General features: G+C 36.9%; 2 protein-coding genes across 3 annotated transcripts in view; one reads left to right on the top strand and one right to left on the bottom strand.

The window, feature by feature from the left end:
- The window catches only part of LOC127950836 (vesicle-associated membrane protein-associated protein A), a 15,384-nt gene extending 12,137 nt beyond the window's left edge, over positions 1–3,247 (bottom strand). Inside the window, exon 1 of the mRNA XM_052548167.1 lies at positions 3,075–3,247. Coding sequence (XP_052404127.1) covers positions 3,075–3,132 — 58 coding nt within the window. The 5' untranslated portion in view covers positions 3,133–3,247. The remainder of the gene's footprint in view (positions 1–3,074) is intronic.
- A 721-nt stretch (positions 3,248–3,968) lies between these two features.
- Positions 3,969–11,437, top strand: LOC127950825 (nucleolar protein 9). 2 transcript variants are annotated; one of them, XM_052548153.1, is made up of 12 exons: positions 3,969–4,055; positions 4,664–4,890; positions 5,009–5,245; positions 6,210–6,401; positions 6,883–6,990; positions 7,452–7,593; positions 8,035–8,227; positions 8,342–8,482; positions 9,678–9,797; positions 9,963–10,172; positions 10,279–10,384; positions 11,158–11,437. In XM_052548153.1, exons 2-12 carry the CDS (start codon positions 4,713–4,715, stop codon positions 11,310–11,312), a joined length of 1,782 nt encoding a protein of 593 aa, XP_052404113.1. In that variant the 5' UTR covers positions 3,969–4,055; positions 4,664–4,712; the 3' UTR covers positions 11,313–11,437. The 2 variants fall into 2 exon arrangements, with proteins under 2 accessions (XP_052404113.1, XP_052404114.1); XM_052548154.1 differs by having other exon boundaries at positions 3,972–4,055; positions 4,676–4,890.
- Positions 11,438–13,176: the final 1,739 nt, after the last annotated feature.

Here is a 13,176-nt window from a genome sequence, read left to right as displayed (position 1 = left end):
GTAATATTAAAAATAAACAAATACATATAAATGCTTATTACAAAATTACTGAAAATGTAAATAACATATTTAAATCTTAATTAAAAAAACGAATGCCTCATATAATAGTTTCAGCTCAAGCACTGTTATAACAAATGAACAGTTTGCTAATTATATTAGTTAACGCTCAACATGTTTCAGACATGTTTATCTGTGCTAAGAAAACACAACCACAGTATTCTCCTAAGATCAGACTTTGCTAAATGAAGTTTCTAGAAAATGAATGGATGGAGCTTGTCATTGCATGAAAATGACATAATGCTTTAATTCAGTGTACACAAGTCATGCTTGTTTGAAGCAACAATACGACTGAATAATCAGGTTAACCCAGACAGACATGTACACGCAGCTCTTGAAACAAACGCGCTGGATTCTACAGTAAAAGTCAATTCAATTCAACAACCTGCAAAATCTCTGAACATCGCCTGATTTCTGCAGTTAAATCTGTGCAAACCCATCAAGATCAACTGATATTTACTGCATAGAAGTGACTTACGTTCTCTTCAGTTTCACACTTCATATCTTATTTAATAAATATCACTCATTACACAGCCATAGTATCACTAATAGATTATTACAATGTTATTTGTATTGTAATGTTATTTGTAATGTTATTTAAAGTTTTAGCCATTTTGTAAAGTTTATTCATTTTTTTATATGCTTATAAACTTTAATTTATTAGTTACTTTAGTGCTTTAAACAAAAATGACAAAATGTTGCCTTTGCATCTAACTGAAATAAAGTTTCTCATATTTTTTTTTTTTTTTTTTTTTTTTTTAAATATGTAGTTTTAGATGATCTTTTTTTTTTAAGTGGAAAACTTAAAGTGACACATAAAATCAAATAATGATAACATTTCAATGCAAAAAATCTTCAGTGAGTGAATGAATTGTGATTTCGAAGGATGAACTCTAAACGTTTCACACTAAAACGTTTTAGACAAAGAAACATGCCAGTTTTTTTATTCTGCTCACACACATAAGAGCTGCTTTATTGCTTTATTTCTCCTTTTTGACATCAGCTGAATTATCTGAACACGAGTTGCACAACACACTCGTTTACTTCTGCAACCGGAAACCAAGACAAAAACACGTTCACATTAGATGACAGGAAAACATTTCAACGTCCAGCTCTAATCAGAAACACGAAACCCACATCTGGACACGACTGGACGTCCTCCAAAGGTCCTAGAGTCAGAGAACATCCTAAACTGTGACACCCTTCTGAAGTATCATCAGCCGTATCTCAGCGCTGGTTACTCATTTATCCAGGACAAACACACAGCAATCTGTCAGACATTCCCCCTCTGTGACTTTATTAAGCGTTTAGTCACATGTTCAGCTTTGAAGTACATGAGAATAACCGTGGCATATCAATATAGTAAAGATACGAGGTACATATAATCAAAGCACCATCAATGTACTACTGCCTTAAAAATGATCTGGAAAAGCAATCAGCTGGAAGCAGAAGGTAATTACAAAAAGGACAGTCTTACAGAGATGCATGAGCTGATAACACCACAATACCTTGAGATATACCATTGCACGGAAATGCATGTATAATAGTATTAATATGGTACTCTAATGAAGGGTTTTTTAAACTTGGGATGCAATGGGTCCATGGAAATAAAAAATTTATTTACAATTTAAAATTTAATTAAAAATGTAAATAAAATGTAATTTAAATAAATGCATAATTTGAGTAAAATAAATAAGAATTAGACTAAAATAAATATATAAAGAGCAAATAAATACAGGATATTAACAGTGCTTTAATAATTAAAAATAAAAATATAAGTTATAAGAATTGATTAAAATAAATAAAAAATTTGGAATAAGTAAAATATTATTAAATAAATTATAAATAATATTTAAATAATATTTTTTTTCGATTTAAATAAATAATAAATAAACGACTAATTAAATTAAAATACGCAAGTATATTCATAAAATAATACAGTATTATAACAGACATTAAAAAAATAAAAATACAGATGATGTACTCATCTCTTACTCTTTCTTTAGTCGTAAAGAAATTAAATTTTTTGAGGAAAACATTTCAGGATTTCTCTCCATATAATGGACTTCTATGGTGTCCCCGAGTTTGAACTTCCAAAACGCAAAATGCTTCCAAAGTAGTGCATCCTAAAAAAAGGTTTATTAACATAATATATGCATGTATATTTTTATGTATTTATAAATACTGTACAAACACATGCGTGTATATATTTAGGAAAAATATGTTATGTTTATATATTAAATATATTTATATATAATACAAAAAATAAGAATATAAATATATAAATGTATATACACATGTAAATACTTTCAAAAAATGTTTATTTGGATGAAATTAATCTGATTATTTATTTTATTTTTTTATAACGATTGTTTTCGGTTTTTTGTTTTTGTTTAAATCTGGGTGTGGATTGCATTTTATTATTTTTATTATTATTATTATTATAATAAATGAAAACATGTGCTCCAACGTACTTTGGGGAAATATGCCATGGAATTATCACTTTACATGAAATCAGGGCAGTGACATACAGACACTTATATAATAAAACAAACTCTTACATAATAAAAGCACGGTGACAGTAACATAAACACGGATGTATCAGATGATGTTTTGATTTAAACCATGCTAATGTGATTCATTCAGGACTACTCATTGAGATATTATCATGGTACAAGTCCAAAAAATGAGTCAATTTACTATCTAAACGTTTTGAAAGTACGTTACCACACATATAACGTAGTAAAATCAACATGGTAAATGCTATCATGATACCATGGTACAGTCACAGGACGTTATTGTAACGGTTTTTTTATTTGAAATTGAAACTTCCATTTTTATTGTTCCCCTGTAAAATGACTTGGCAGTGCAAACCCTCTCCCTTCGCCTCAGAGCCGCCTGTCAGTTAACTCGAGCTCGGGGATCCGCAGCGGCCTACAATCCCTTCCCGCATCACAGTGAGTCAAACCTGTTTACACTTCACCAAAACACACCGCCTGTCCGCGCTGCCCACTCACCTCTGAACCTCAGGTCTGCAGGAGGGTCTAGGATTAGGATCTGCTCCAGTTTGGACATGTTTTGGCCGTTGAGATGACGCTTGGATCCGGAGAGAACTGTTTAACGTAAACCCTTCCACTGAGTCACTGCAAGCGACACGGGAGTGCGCTGCGCGTGCACACAACACAGACGAGCGGGGCTGTCCGATCGAGTTCGATTTTTTTTTTAACTCAATTTATTATGTCTTTATTGGTAAATAAATTAAACATATGCTGTAATTTCTGCCTCGTGACTACTTTACCCAAAACAGTCTTACGGTTTAACCCTCTATAGGTACAGATAATTTATATTAATGTCATTGTTATTCTGAATAAATAAATAAATAAACAATATATTGCAATATGTTGAAGTGCTGCAGATATTGCTCTGTTAACCTCATTTCTGAAAGTCTTTTCTTAAGTGAGATTTTTTTTTGCATAATCTTTGGTTAGTAAATTGCAAATGTTTGTTCACAAATCAACATTGTCTAACATAGCTTTACTGTAGATATCAATAGAGAAAATATCAATGTTGTCATATGTCAACGCTGTACCACAAAAATATGTTTTGATTTGTATCATTGAAGCAATTTGTGACCCTGGACCACAAAACCAGGTTTGTTATGATATTTGGCTGAGATACAACTATTTGAAAATCTGGAATCTGAGGGTGTAAAAAAAAAATACAGAGTAAATCGTCTTTAAAGTTGTCCAAATGAAGTTCTTAGCAATGCATATTTCTAATCAAAAAATTAATTTCGATACATTTACGGTATGAAATTTACAAAATATCTTCATGGAACACGATCTTTACTTGATACCCTAATGGTTTTTGGTCTTTATTTGTGCTGTTAAGCGTGACGGGACTTTTGTTTGCTAAAATGACATCACGTCGCTCTGACGTCATCACTCCGCGTCGCCTGTCGCCGTTCTCCGTGTTCACATGTGAGCAGAAGCACACTGGTAAGCTCAATATAATATTATGATTTATAAGTAGTAATGTGTTAATTAAATGTGCTATGATTAACAATGCTACAGATTGATCTAGGGACTCGCTGATTCATTAAGTTAAAACTCTACTGATCGATTAAAACGCGATTGTCGCTCGACTTTTCTCAAAGTACAATGGTTGTTGTGCGTTTACAATGATAATACAATGATCAGTATGTTTGGACTGTAATGTAAATACGATTCCGTGTTATATAATATTGTTATTGTTATTTATTCTCTAGGTGTAATAAAAACCCGTACCATAGCAATATCAATACCATGGTAGTGTGATTTATAACATGGTACTTGTGTTGCTATTTTCTCTATTCGTGAGAAATACAGAACTTGTGTGATATTGCTTATCATGTGATATAAATATGAGACAAAAACTCATACAGTTGCATTTTTGCCCCAATATCTAGAATTTTAGGGCAAAACTGTATTTATGGAGGTGTTGCCCTGCATCATATTTGTCAGCTGTATGAACAGGTCTGGGGGCGGGGCCAGTTAAATATTTTTAATCTCATTATTTTTCATAACTATTTAAGTTAACACGTTAAACTGACATCGCTTATTTTCAGGTGTGAACGCAGTGTTGTCAGATCTGAGAGACGACGACAACCCAAAGTGATGGTTGAGGAGATGGAGGTCAAAGGTCAGCGGTATTTTAAGGGTGGACAGAAGAAGAGTCAGAAGCGTCCTGCGCAGGATGGGATCAAGAGACGAAGACTGGACGGCACGAGCGTGAGCTACTTCCGCCGCGTCAGCGAGCGACTGAACGAGGGATTTACAGAGGAGGAGGAGAAAGGTGAAGAGAGATTGCATCTGTCTGATCACAAATACAGGAAAACTGTGTGTGTGTGTGTGTGTGTGTGTGTGTAGAGATTTGCTCCTGCTGTGTCTGAGTGTGTTGTGTGTGTCTCCAGCTCTGTTTGTGGAGAACGTGCTGTCGGAGGTCAAGGGTCAAGCGGTGCTCGTCTCCACTGATATGACCGGCAGCGTGGCTCTGGAGCGGCTGCTCTCATTGGCCAGTCCCGCTCAGGTGGCAGGTGTGCTGGCCGAGCTGGGAGGAGAGACGGGGTCAGAGTTCAGAGACGTGTCATGTGATCAGTGCGGGGGTCATGTGATGGAGAGCGCACTCAGACAGGCCCACCGCTGGAATGGTGAGAGAATCTGATTGTTATTAATTATAATCATTTTATTGAATATTTATTATTAATTTCCATACTAATACTTATATATTTATTATTAGTATTAGTAGTAGAAATAATATATTAATAATAATAATAATTATTATTATTTTAAGAATTTGTATTAAATATGTATTATTATTTTTCCCAATAATAAATGATAATCTAATCATCATAATAAAAATATTTTTTATTTTTAATAGTAGTAATGTTATTATTAAGAATAATAATCATTATTATTATTATAAGAATTATATTTATTATGTATTATTATTATTATTATTATTATTACTTCCCCAATAAGAACAATGCTAAAATATTATTAATAATAATAATTATTATGATTATTCATATTATAAGTACTTTTAATAGTAGTAATATATTATTATAAATAATAATAATTATTATTATTATAAGCATTTTACTGAACATGTATTATTATTTTCCATAATAATAATAATTACTGTTATTATTAATAATACAAGTAAAATATTATTATTAATTATTATTATTATTATAATCATTTATTATCATGTATTTTTGTATCCCCCTAATAATAACAAATAATATAACAATGATAATCATAATAATATTTATCATTACCACTTTATTGAATATGTATTATTTTGTAATAATAATAACAATACTAATATAATAATAGTTATTATTATTATTATTGATGTTGTAATTACATTAATTGTCGTAAGTGATGATATTATTATTAATAATAATAATAATAATATATATATATATATATATATATATATATATATATATATATATATATATATATATATATATATATATATATATATATATTAGTGATTCCTAATATTATGAGTGATGTTTTCCACCGGCGTTTGTAATGAAGCTGTGCTGAAGCGAGGCAGTGGTTCTGTCCAAGACTGTTTCTCATGATCCGATGTGTTTTGTGAAGAGGACGACTCTGAGGTCACGCAGGAGGACCAGGAGCATTGTGGGATGCTGGAGGCTGAGGTGAAGCGTGTGTGTGGAGTGGTCCGAGAGAGTCTGGTGGAGTTCCTGAAGGATCCGTACGGATCTCATGTGCTCCGGACACTGGTGCAGGTTCTGAGTGGATCTCTGAGCTCAGACACAGCTGCTCAAACAGGTCAGACGCAGGCGAGATGCTGTTCTCCTTCAGTGTGATGCTGCGGATCATTTGCTTGGCTTTTGCTATTATTTGCTTCTGTTATCTGCTAAAAACATAAAAAATAATCCTAATAATGATAAAACCATTGATTTTTTTTGCTTCTTTTATAAGCTGAAAAAAAAAAATCTTAATAATAATATATGCATCTGATAATTTGTAAAAAAAAAAAAAAAAAAACTTGCCAAAAAAAATTCTGAGTTTTTTTTAAATTGTTTTTATAATTTTTTTATTTGCTTCTGTTATCAACAAGTAAAACACTCAAATAATTTTAGTAATAATAATAAAAGAATCTTGATATAATATTTTTAAATATTTCCACTTTTTTCTTTAGTTTGCTTGATAACAAAAAATGCAAACAAAATCATCTTAATAATAATAAAAGCAAATTTATCCAGATAATAATTTTTCTTCTCATTATGTATTTTGCTTGTGTTGTCAGGGAAGAAGCAGAAGAAGCCCAAAGCGGAGGTGCTGGATTTCGAGATTCCCGTCTCGTTCTGGTGGGAGCTGAAGCATCTCTCTGAGCGTCTGATGGAGAACATTAACGGTACTCCTCTGAACGCACGGGGGTGTGTGTGTGTGTGTGTGTGTCGCTCCTCCTCATCCTCCTCTCTGCTGTCGCTCCTCAGTCTGTCTGTGTGTGTGTGTGTGTGTGTGTGTGTGTGTGTGTTTGTGTGTGTGGGTCGCTCCTCCTCCTCACCTTCCTCTCTGTTGTCTCTCCTCAAGAGTGTGTGTGTATGTGTGTGTGTGTGTGTGTGTCGCTCCTCCTCCTCATCCTCTCTGCTGTCGCTCCTCAGTCTGTCTGTGTGTGTGTGTGTGTGTGTGTGTCACTCCTCTTCATCATCCTCTCTGTTGTCTCTCCTCAGTGTGTGTGTGTGTGTGTGTGTGTGTGTGTCACTCCTCTTCATCATCCTCTCTGTTGTCTCTCCTCAGTGTGTGTGTGTGTGTGTGTGTGTGTGTGTGTGTGTGTCACTCCCCTTCATCATCCTCTCTCTTGTCTCTCCTCAGTGTGTGTGACGAGCTCCAGCGCCAGCGCCGCTCTCCAGACGCTGCTGACCGTCTGCCACAGGAAGAGACCCCTTCTGTGCAGGAAGCTGATCAAGGGCATCATGGGATACCTGACATCACTCAGCTCTGCTCCTGGAGTCAGGTGAGGAGGAGGAGGAGGAGGAGGATGGATCAGGTGATTCGTTCCTGAATGAATCAACTGTTTAAATGATTCGGTTCAATCTCAGTGAATCACTTTCTAACAGTGACTCGCTGCCACCTACTGGTGGTTTTAACCTTTAACATTTAAAGCATCTTGCATTTATTTATATAATTTCATACAATTGGCTTTTTATTCTAATTCACTGATTAAATGTAAGAATTTGACTTTAAAAGATTTCTGAAAGAATGGCTTTATAAAGGTAAAAATGCCCATAAAATGTAAAGATCAGTTTTTTACGGTTAATGTGAACTGAGCAGCACACACAACATGAAGGAGATCAGAAACTTTAGGAGTAACTCTAACACACTCTAATGATGGTCTTTGATATGGAACTATTATTTTAAGCTCTCCCTAATGATGCTGAGATGTGTGTGTGTCCAGTCCGCTGCTGGTGTTCCTGAAGGACCCTTCCTGCAGTCACCTGATGCAGACCGTCTTCAGCTTCTCCCAGAAGGCCGTGCTGCGAGACGTCTACAGGAAGCACCTGAGGACGCAGCTGATGCCTCTGGCCCTTCATCCCATCGCTAACTACACCATCCAGAGCCTGATCACAGCTTCGGCGCGCTTCAGAGTGGTACAGCCCTGCTCAGACTCCTTAAAGGGGCAGTGCACCCGAAAATAAACATTCTCATCAAATACTCTTAAATATATATCTCCTCTGAGATGTGTCTTTCTGTCATGTGCTCAGTTCCTGAAGATCTTCGATGAGCTGATGGAGGGGTTCGAGGCGATTCTGGCCGCGGGTCACATGGGTGTGGTGGTGCTGATGGTGGAGAGCTGTGTTCATTGGGAGGAGAAGCAGAATGAACTGCTGCAGCGCCTCCTGCAGGTACACACCAGCTACTGCACTCTCCTCTGACTGCAATCTACTGTGTTTACATGCTGTGTTGATCTGCTGCAGAAGTATGCCTTTAATGATCACAAGGTTATTATAGCGAACTAAAACCATCCAACATTTTGATATTGGGGCAAATAAAAAAATAAAATCAAAACTAAAATTAAAAAAGAGCTTTTATTAGCAAATGAAACACTAAAATAATCTTGGTAATAATAATGAAAGCATCAGATTTGTAAAAAAAAATATTTAAATTTTTTTTTGTTGCTTGCTAACAAAAAAAATGCTAAAACAATTCTTAATAATTATAAAAGCATCTAATATTTTTTTTTTACTTGATGTACTAAAGTAACTAAAACTGAAAAAGTTATATAGACATACTTTAAAAAAATGTGATAAAATGGAAAAAAATTAAATGACTAAAACTTGAACTAAAATAAAAAAAATATAAAAAATACAAAACTCCTTTTTTTTTATTATAAAACGACAAAAGTATCTCTACTAAACTAGCACTGAACAATGGCAAATGAAAATAACAAAAAACACAAAACAGCTAAAACTTTAACTTAAAGAAAAAAAAATGTAAAAATACTAAAATGTTTTCAGAATTTTTTATAAAAAATTACTAAAATTAAATAAAAAAACATGAAAATGAAAAACAAATATAAATAACAAAACACAATTGCTAAAACTTGATCATAAAAAATTAAAGAAAACAATACAGAAACCTTTGTCAGATTAATGAAAACTATAAAAACTAAAAACACAGCAAAGTTGCTTAAACTTAAATAAAAAAAAATGTATGAAATTTAAAAACAAATACAATTTCAAAGTATTAATAAAAACTATAAAACCTAAAAATAAAACTGAAAAAGTAAATAAAAGCTGAAAAAATATAAAAAAATAAAAGTAAATGACACATGAAGAGTATAATTTTGGCATCCAAACAAAATTGCAAAGCTACTATAATATTACTCCTTCATCTTCTGCATTGTACAGTATGAATACTACTCTGTGTATGAAATACCTGGATGACCAAACTACATTTATTAAAATGTGCAGTATATAACCAGAGAATGCATCGTACATCACGTATTGGTATTGTTTATTTGTGCAAACTATTTCTCAATCTGTTCTTCATGAGTCAGTGTGCAGCATGCAGTTCATTGTGACCTTGATTTCCCATCAGGCTTTTCACTGCAGTGAGCCAGCATCGCTGCAGGTGTCCTGTCTGCCTCTCTTCCTGTCTTTACTGGCGTATGAAGTGTACTACAGCACCGAGACAGCAGAGGGAGACGGCCTCACACAGGTGCTCCAGTCTGCAGCTCATTCTAGTTCACTGCATGTGTGAGATGCAATGTGATGTGAAATGCCTTTGCCTCTGATCTTCCACTTCTGTGTGGCAAAGCAGCAGAAGTAACATCAGCCAGGAGTTTGACTGGTTCATGACATTGCTGTTATTATTCATGTGCAGCGGCGTCTCTCTGTGTCTTATCACGGATCGCGGCTGGTTCAGGCTCTCGCTGGATTCAAAGATCGATCTGTCCTGATGAACAGCCTTCACGGGCTCGGCTCCGCTGACCTGCTGACCCTCGGCACTGACCGCTCCGGCAGCCATGCGCTCCAGAAGCTGCTGACCGCGGCCAGCGATAAGGGCAGAGGAAAGATCTTGAGAAAGCTGGAGGTAAAACATCACTAACTCATCAGTGTCCCTGCAGCACAGAAGCAGTCATCAGTAGCACAGACGTATATAACAGTTGCATTATTATTATTATTATATATCGTCTCAGGAGCTGTTCGTTCCTCTGGCCTGCTCCAGCTGCGGCAGCCGTCTGTTAGAAGCCGTGTGGAACAGCGCCACCGTCAGCCAGAGACAAAGCATCGCTGAGAAACTGGGTGAGATGACTTTTACATTGCATTTCACATGCTTTAAAGAAATAGTTCGGCCGAGTTTTTGTTCCTTCATCAGATTTGGAGCAATGTCTCATCAATGGATGCTCTGCAGTGAATGGGTGCCGTCAGAATGAGAGTCTGATAAAAACATCCCAATAATCCACAGCACTCCAGTCCATCAGTGAACATCTGGAGAAGACTAAACCTGAAACACATCCAGCATTAAGATGATTTTAACTCAAACACATAGAGTCTATAATCCAGAATAACACTTCCTCCAGTGAAACAGTGTTCTGTCTGAATCAGGAGAGAAATCTGCACAGATCAAGCAGCGTTTAAACAGATCTAAACTAATCTGTGAGAGACAACAGCAGATGCACTTTTTCACTGGAGGAAGCGTTATTATGGATTATAGACTCTATGTGTTAGAGTTAAAATCATCTTAATGCTGGATGTGTTTCAGGTTTAGTCTTCTCCAGATGTTCACTGATGGACTGGAGTGCTGTGGATTATTGGGATGTTTTTATCAGACTCTCATTTCTGACGGCACCCATTCACTGCAGAGAGTGATGGAATGATGCATTTCTACAATATTCTCTCAACTTATTTTTCCAGTTAATATGAGCTCATGACAGAGTCATGTGAAGTTGTTTTAGATCGAGTAAAGCATGTTACACTGTCAGCTTCCTGAAGTAATTTGCCGTTGCACAAGCTGATCCATCAGAGCGCCTCACGTTGTGATAAAAGTGTGTTTTATCCTCTCTCTCCTCTCTCAGTCCACAGTGAAAGTCAGCTCCGATCTGATCAGTTCGCACGGCACATTTGGGCCAAATTTGGTCTGACAAACTTCATGAAGCGACGAGCCGACTGGCAGGAGGTTCAGACGGGAGAGTCGAAGAAAAGGAAGATGTTCAGTGATATTCTGCAGTAACTCAGAGAGACTTTAAACAAACTGTGATCGTTTGCCCTGAACGACACCATACAAGTTTTAGTAAGTGAGGAGTTTTCACTGAAGCCCTCTTGAAGTTGCATTTTATTAATAAAACATCAAAAATGCTTCAATTGCAATGTTCATCTGACTTGACCTTCCATTTCTAGTGTGGAAAACAATCCTGTGGAAGCTTGAAAAAAAAATCTCTTAAAGTTTATAGCTTTTTATATCGCAATTCTGACACTTTTCTTAGGAATGCGAAGTTATGTCACAATTCTAGAGTTTATACTTTGCTATTCTTGAGTTTTTTAGTTTATATCAATTTTAGTTTATATCTCAGAAATCTGAGTTTATATCTTTTAGTTCTTGAATTTATCTCTCACAATATTGAGTCTGTCACGCAATTCTTGAGTTTCTATCACAATTTTTTCTGAGTTAATATGTCGTGATTTTGAGTTCAGATCTCGCGATTCCTGAGTTCAGATCTCGCGATTCCTGAGTTCAGATCTCGGGATTCCTGAGTTCAGATCTCGGGATTCCTGAGTCCAGATCTCGCGATTCCTGAGTCCAGATCTCGCGATTCCTGAGTCCAGATCTCGCGATTCCTGAGTCCAGATCTCGCGATTCCTGAGTCCAGATCTCGCGATTCCTGAGTCCAGATCTCGCGATTCCTGAGTCCAGATCTCGCGATTCCTGAGGTCAGATCTCGCGATTCCTGAGGTCAGATCTCGCGATTCCTGAGGTCAGATCTCGCGATTCCTGAGGTCAGATCTCGCGATTCCTGAGGTCAGATCTCGCGATTCCTGAGGTCAGATCTCGCTATTCCTGAGGTCAGATCTCGCTATTCCTGAGTTCAGATCTCGCGATTCCTGAGGTCAGATCTCGCGATTCCTGAGGTCAGATCTCGCGATTCTTGAGGTCAGATCTCGCTATTCTGAGTTAATATGTCGTGATTTTGAGTTCAGATCTCGCGATTCCTGAGTTCAGATCTCGCGATTCCTGAGTTCAGATCTCGCGATTCCTGAGTTCAGATCTCGCGATTCCTGAGTTCAGATCTCGCGATTCCTGAGTTCAGATCTCGGGATTCCTGAGTTCAGATCTCGCGATTCTTGAGGTCAGATCTCGCTATTCTGAGTTAATATGTCGTGATTTTGAGTTCAGATCTCGCGATTCCTGAGTTCAGATCTCGGGATTCCTGAGTTCAGATCTCGCGATTCCTGAGTTCAGATCTCGCGATTCCTGAGTTCAGATCTCGCGATTCCTGAGTTCAGATCTCGCGATTCCTGAGGTCAGATCTCGCGATTCCTGAGGTCAGATCTCGCGATTCTTGAGGTCAGATCTCGCTATTCTGAGTTAATATGTCGTGATTTTGAGTTCAGATCTCGCGATTCCTGAGTTCAGATCTCGCGATTCCTGAGTTCAGATCTCGCGATTCCTGAGTTCAGATCTCGCGATTCCTGAGTCCAGATCTCGCGATTCCTGAGTCCAGATCTCGCGATTCCTGAGTCCAGATCTCGCGATTCCTGAGTCCAGATCTCGCGATTCCTGAGTCCAGATCTCGCGATTCCTGAGTCCAGATCTCGCGATTCCTGAGTCCAGATCTCGCGATTCCTGAGTCCAGATCTCGCGATTCCTGAGTCCAGATCTCGCGATTCCTGAGTCCAGATCTCGCGATTCCTGAGTCCAGATCTCGCGATTCCTGAGTCCAGATCTCGCGATTCCTGAGTTCAGATCTCGGGATTCCTGAGTTCAGATCTCGCGATTCCTGAGTTCAGATCTCGCGATTCCTGAGTTCAGATCTCGCGATTCCTGAGTCCAGATCTCGCGATTCCTGAGTCCAGATCTCGCGATTCCTGAGTCCAGA

This window comes from Carassius gibelio, chromosome B2 (genome assembly GCF_023724105.1).
Source record: "Carassius gibelio isolate Cgi1373 ecotype wild population from Czech Republic chromosome B2, carGib1.2-hapl.c, whole genome shotgun sequence".
Classification (NCBI taxonomy): domain Eukaryota; kingdom Metazoa; phylum Chordata; class Actinopteri; order Cypriniformes; family Cyprinidae; genus Carassius; species Carassius gibelio.
The sequence above is the reverse complement of the archived record's forward strand: the minus strand, read 5'-3'. Positions and strand labels throughout refer to the sequence as shown.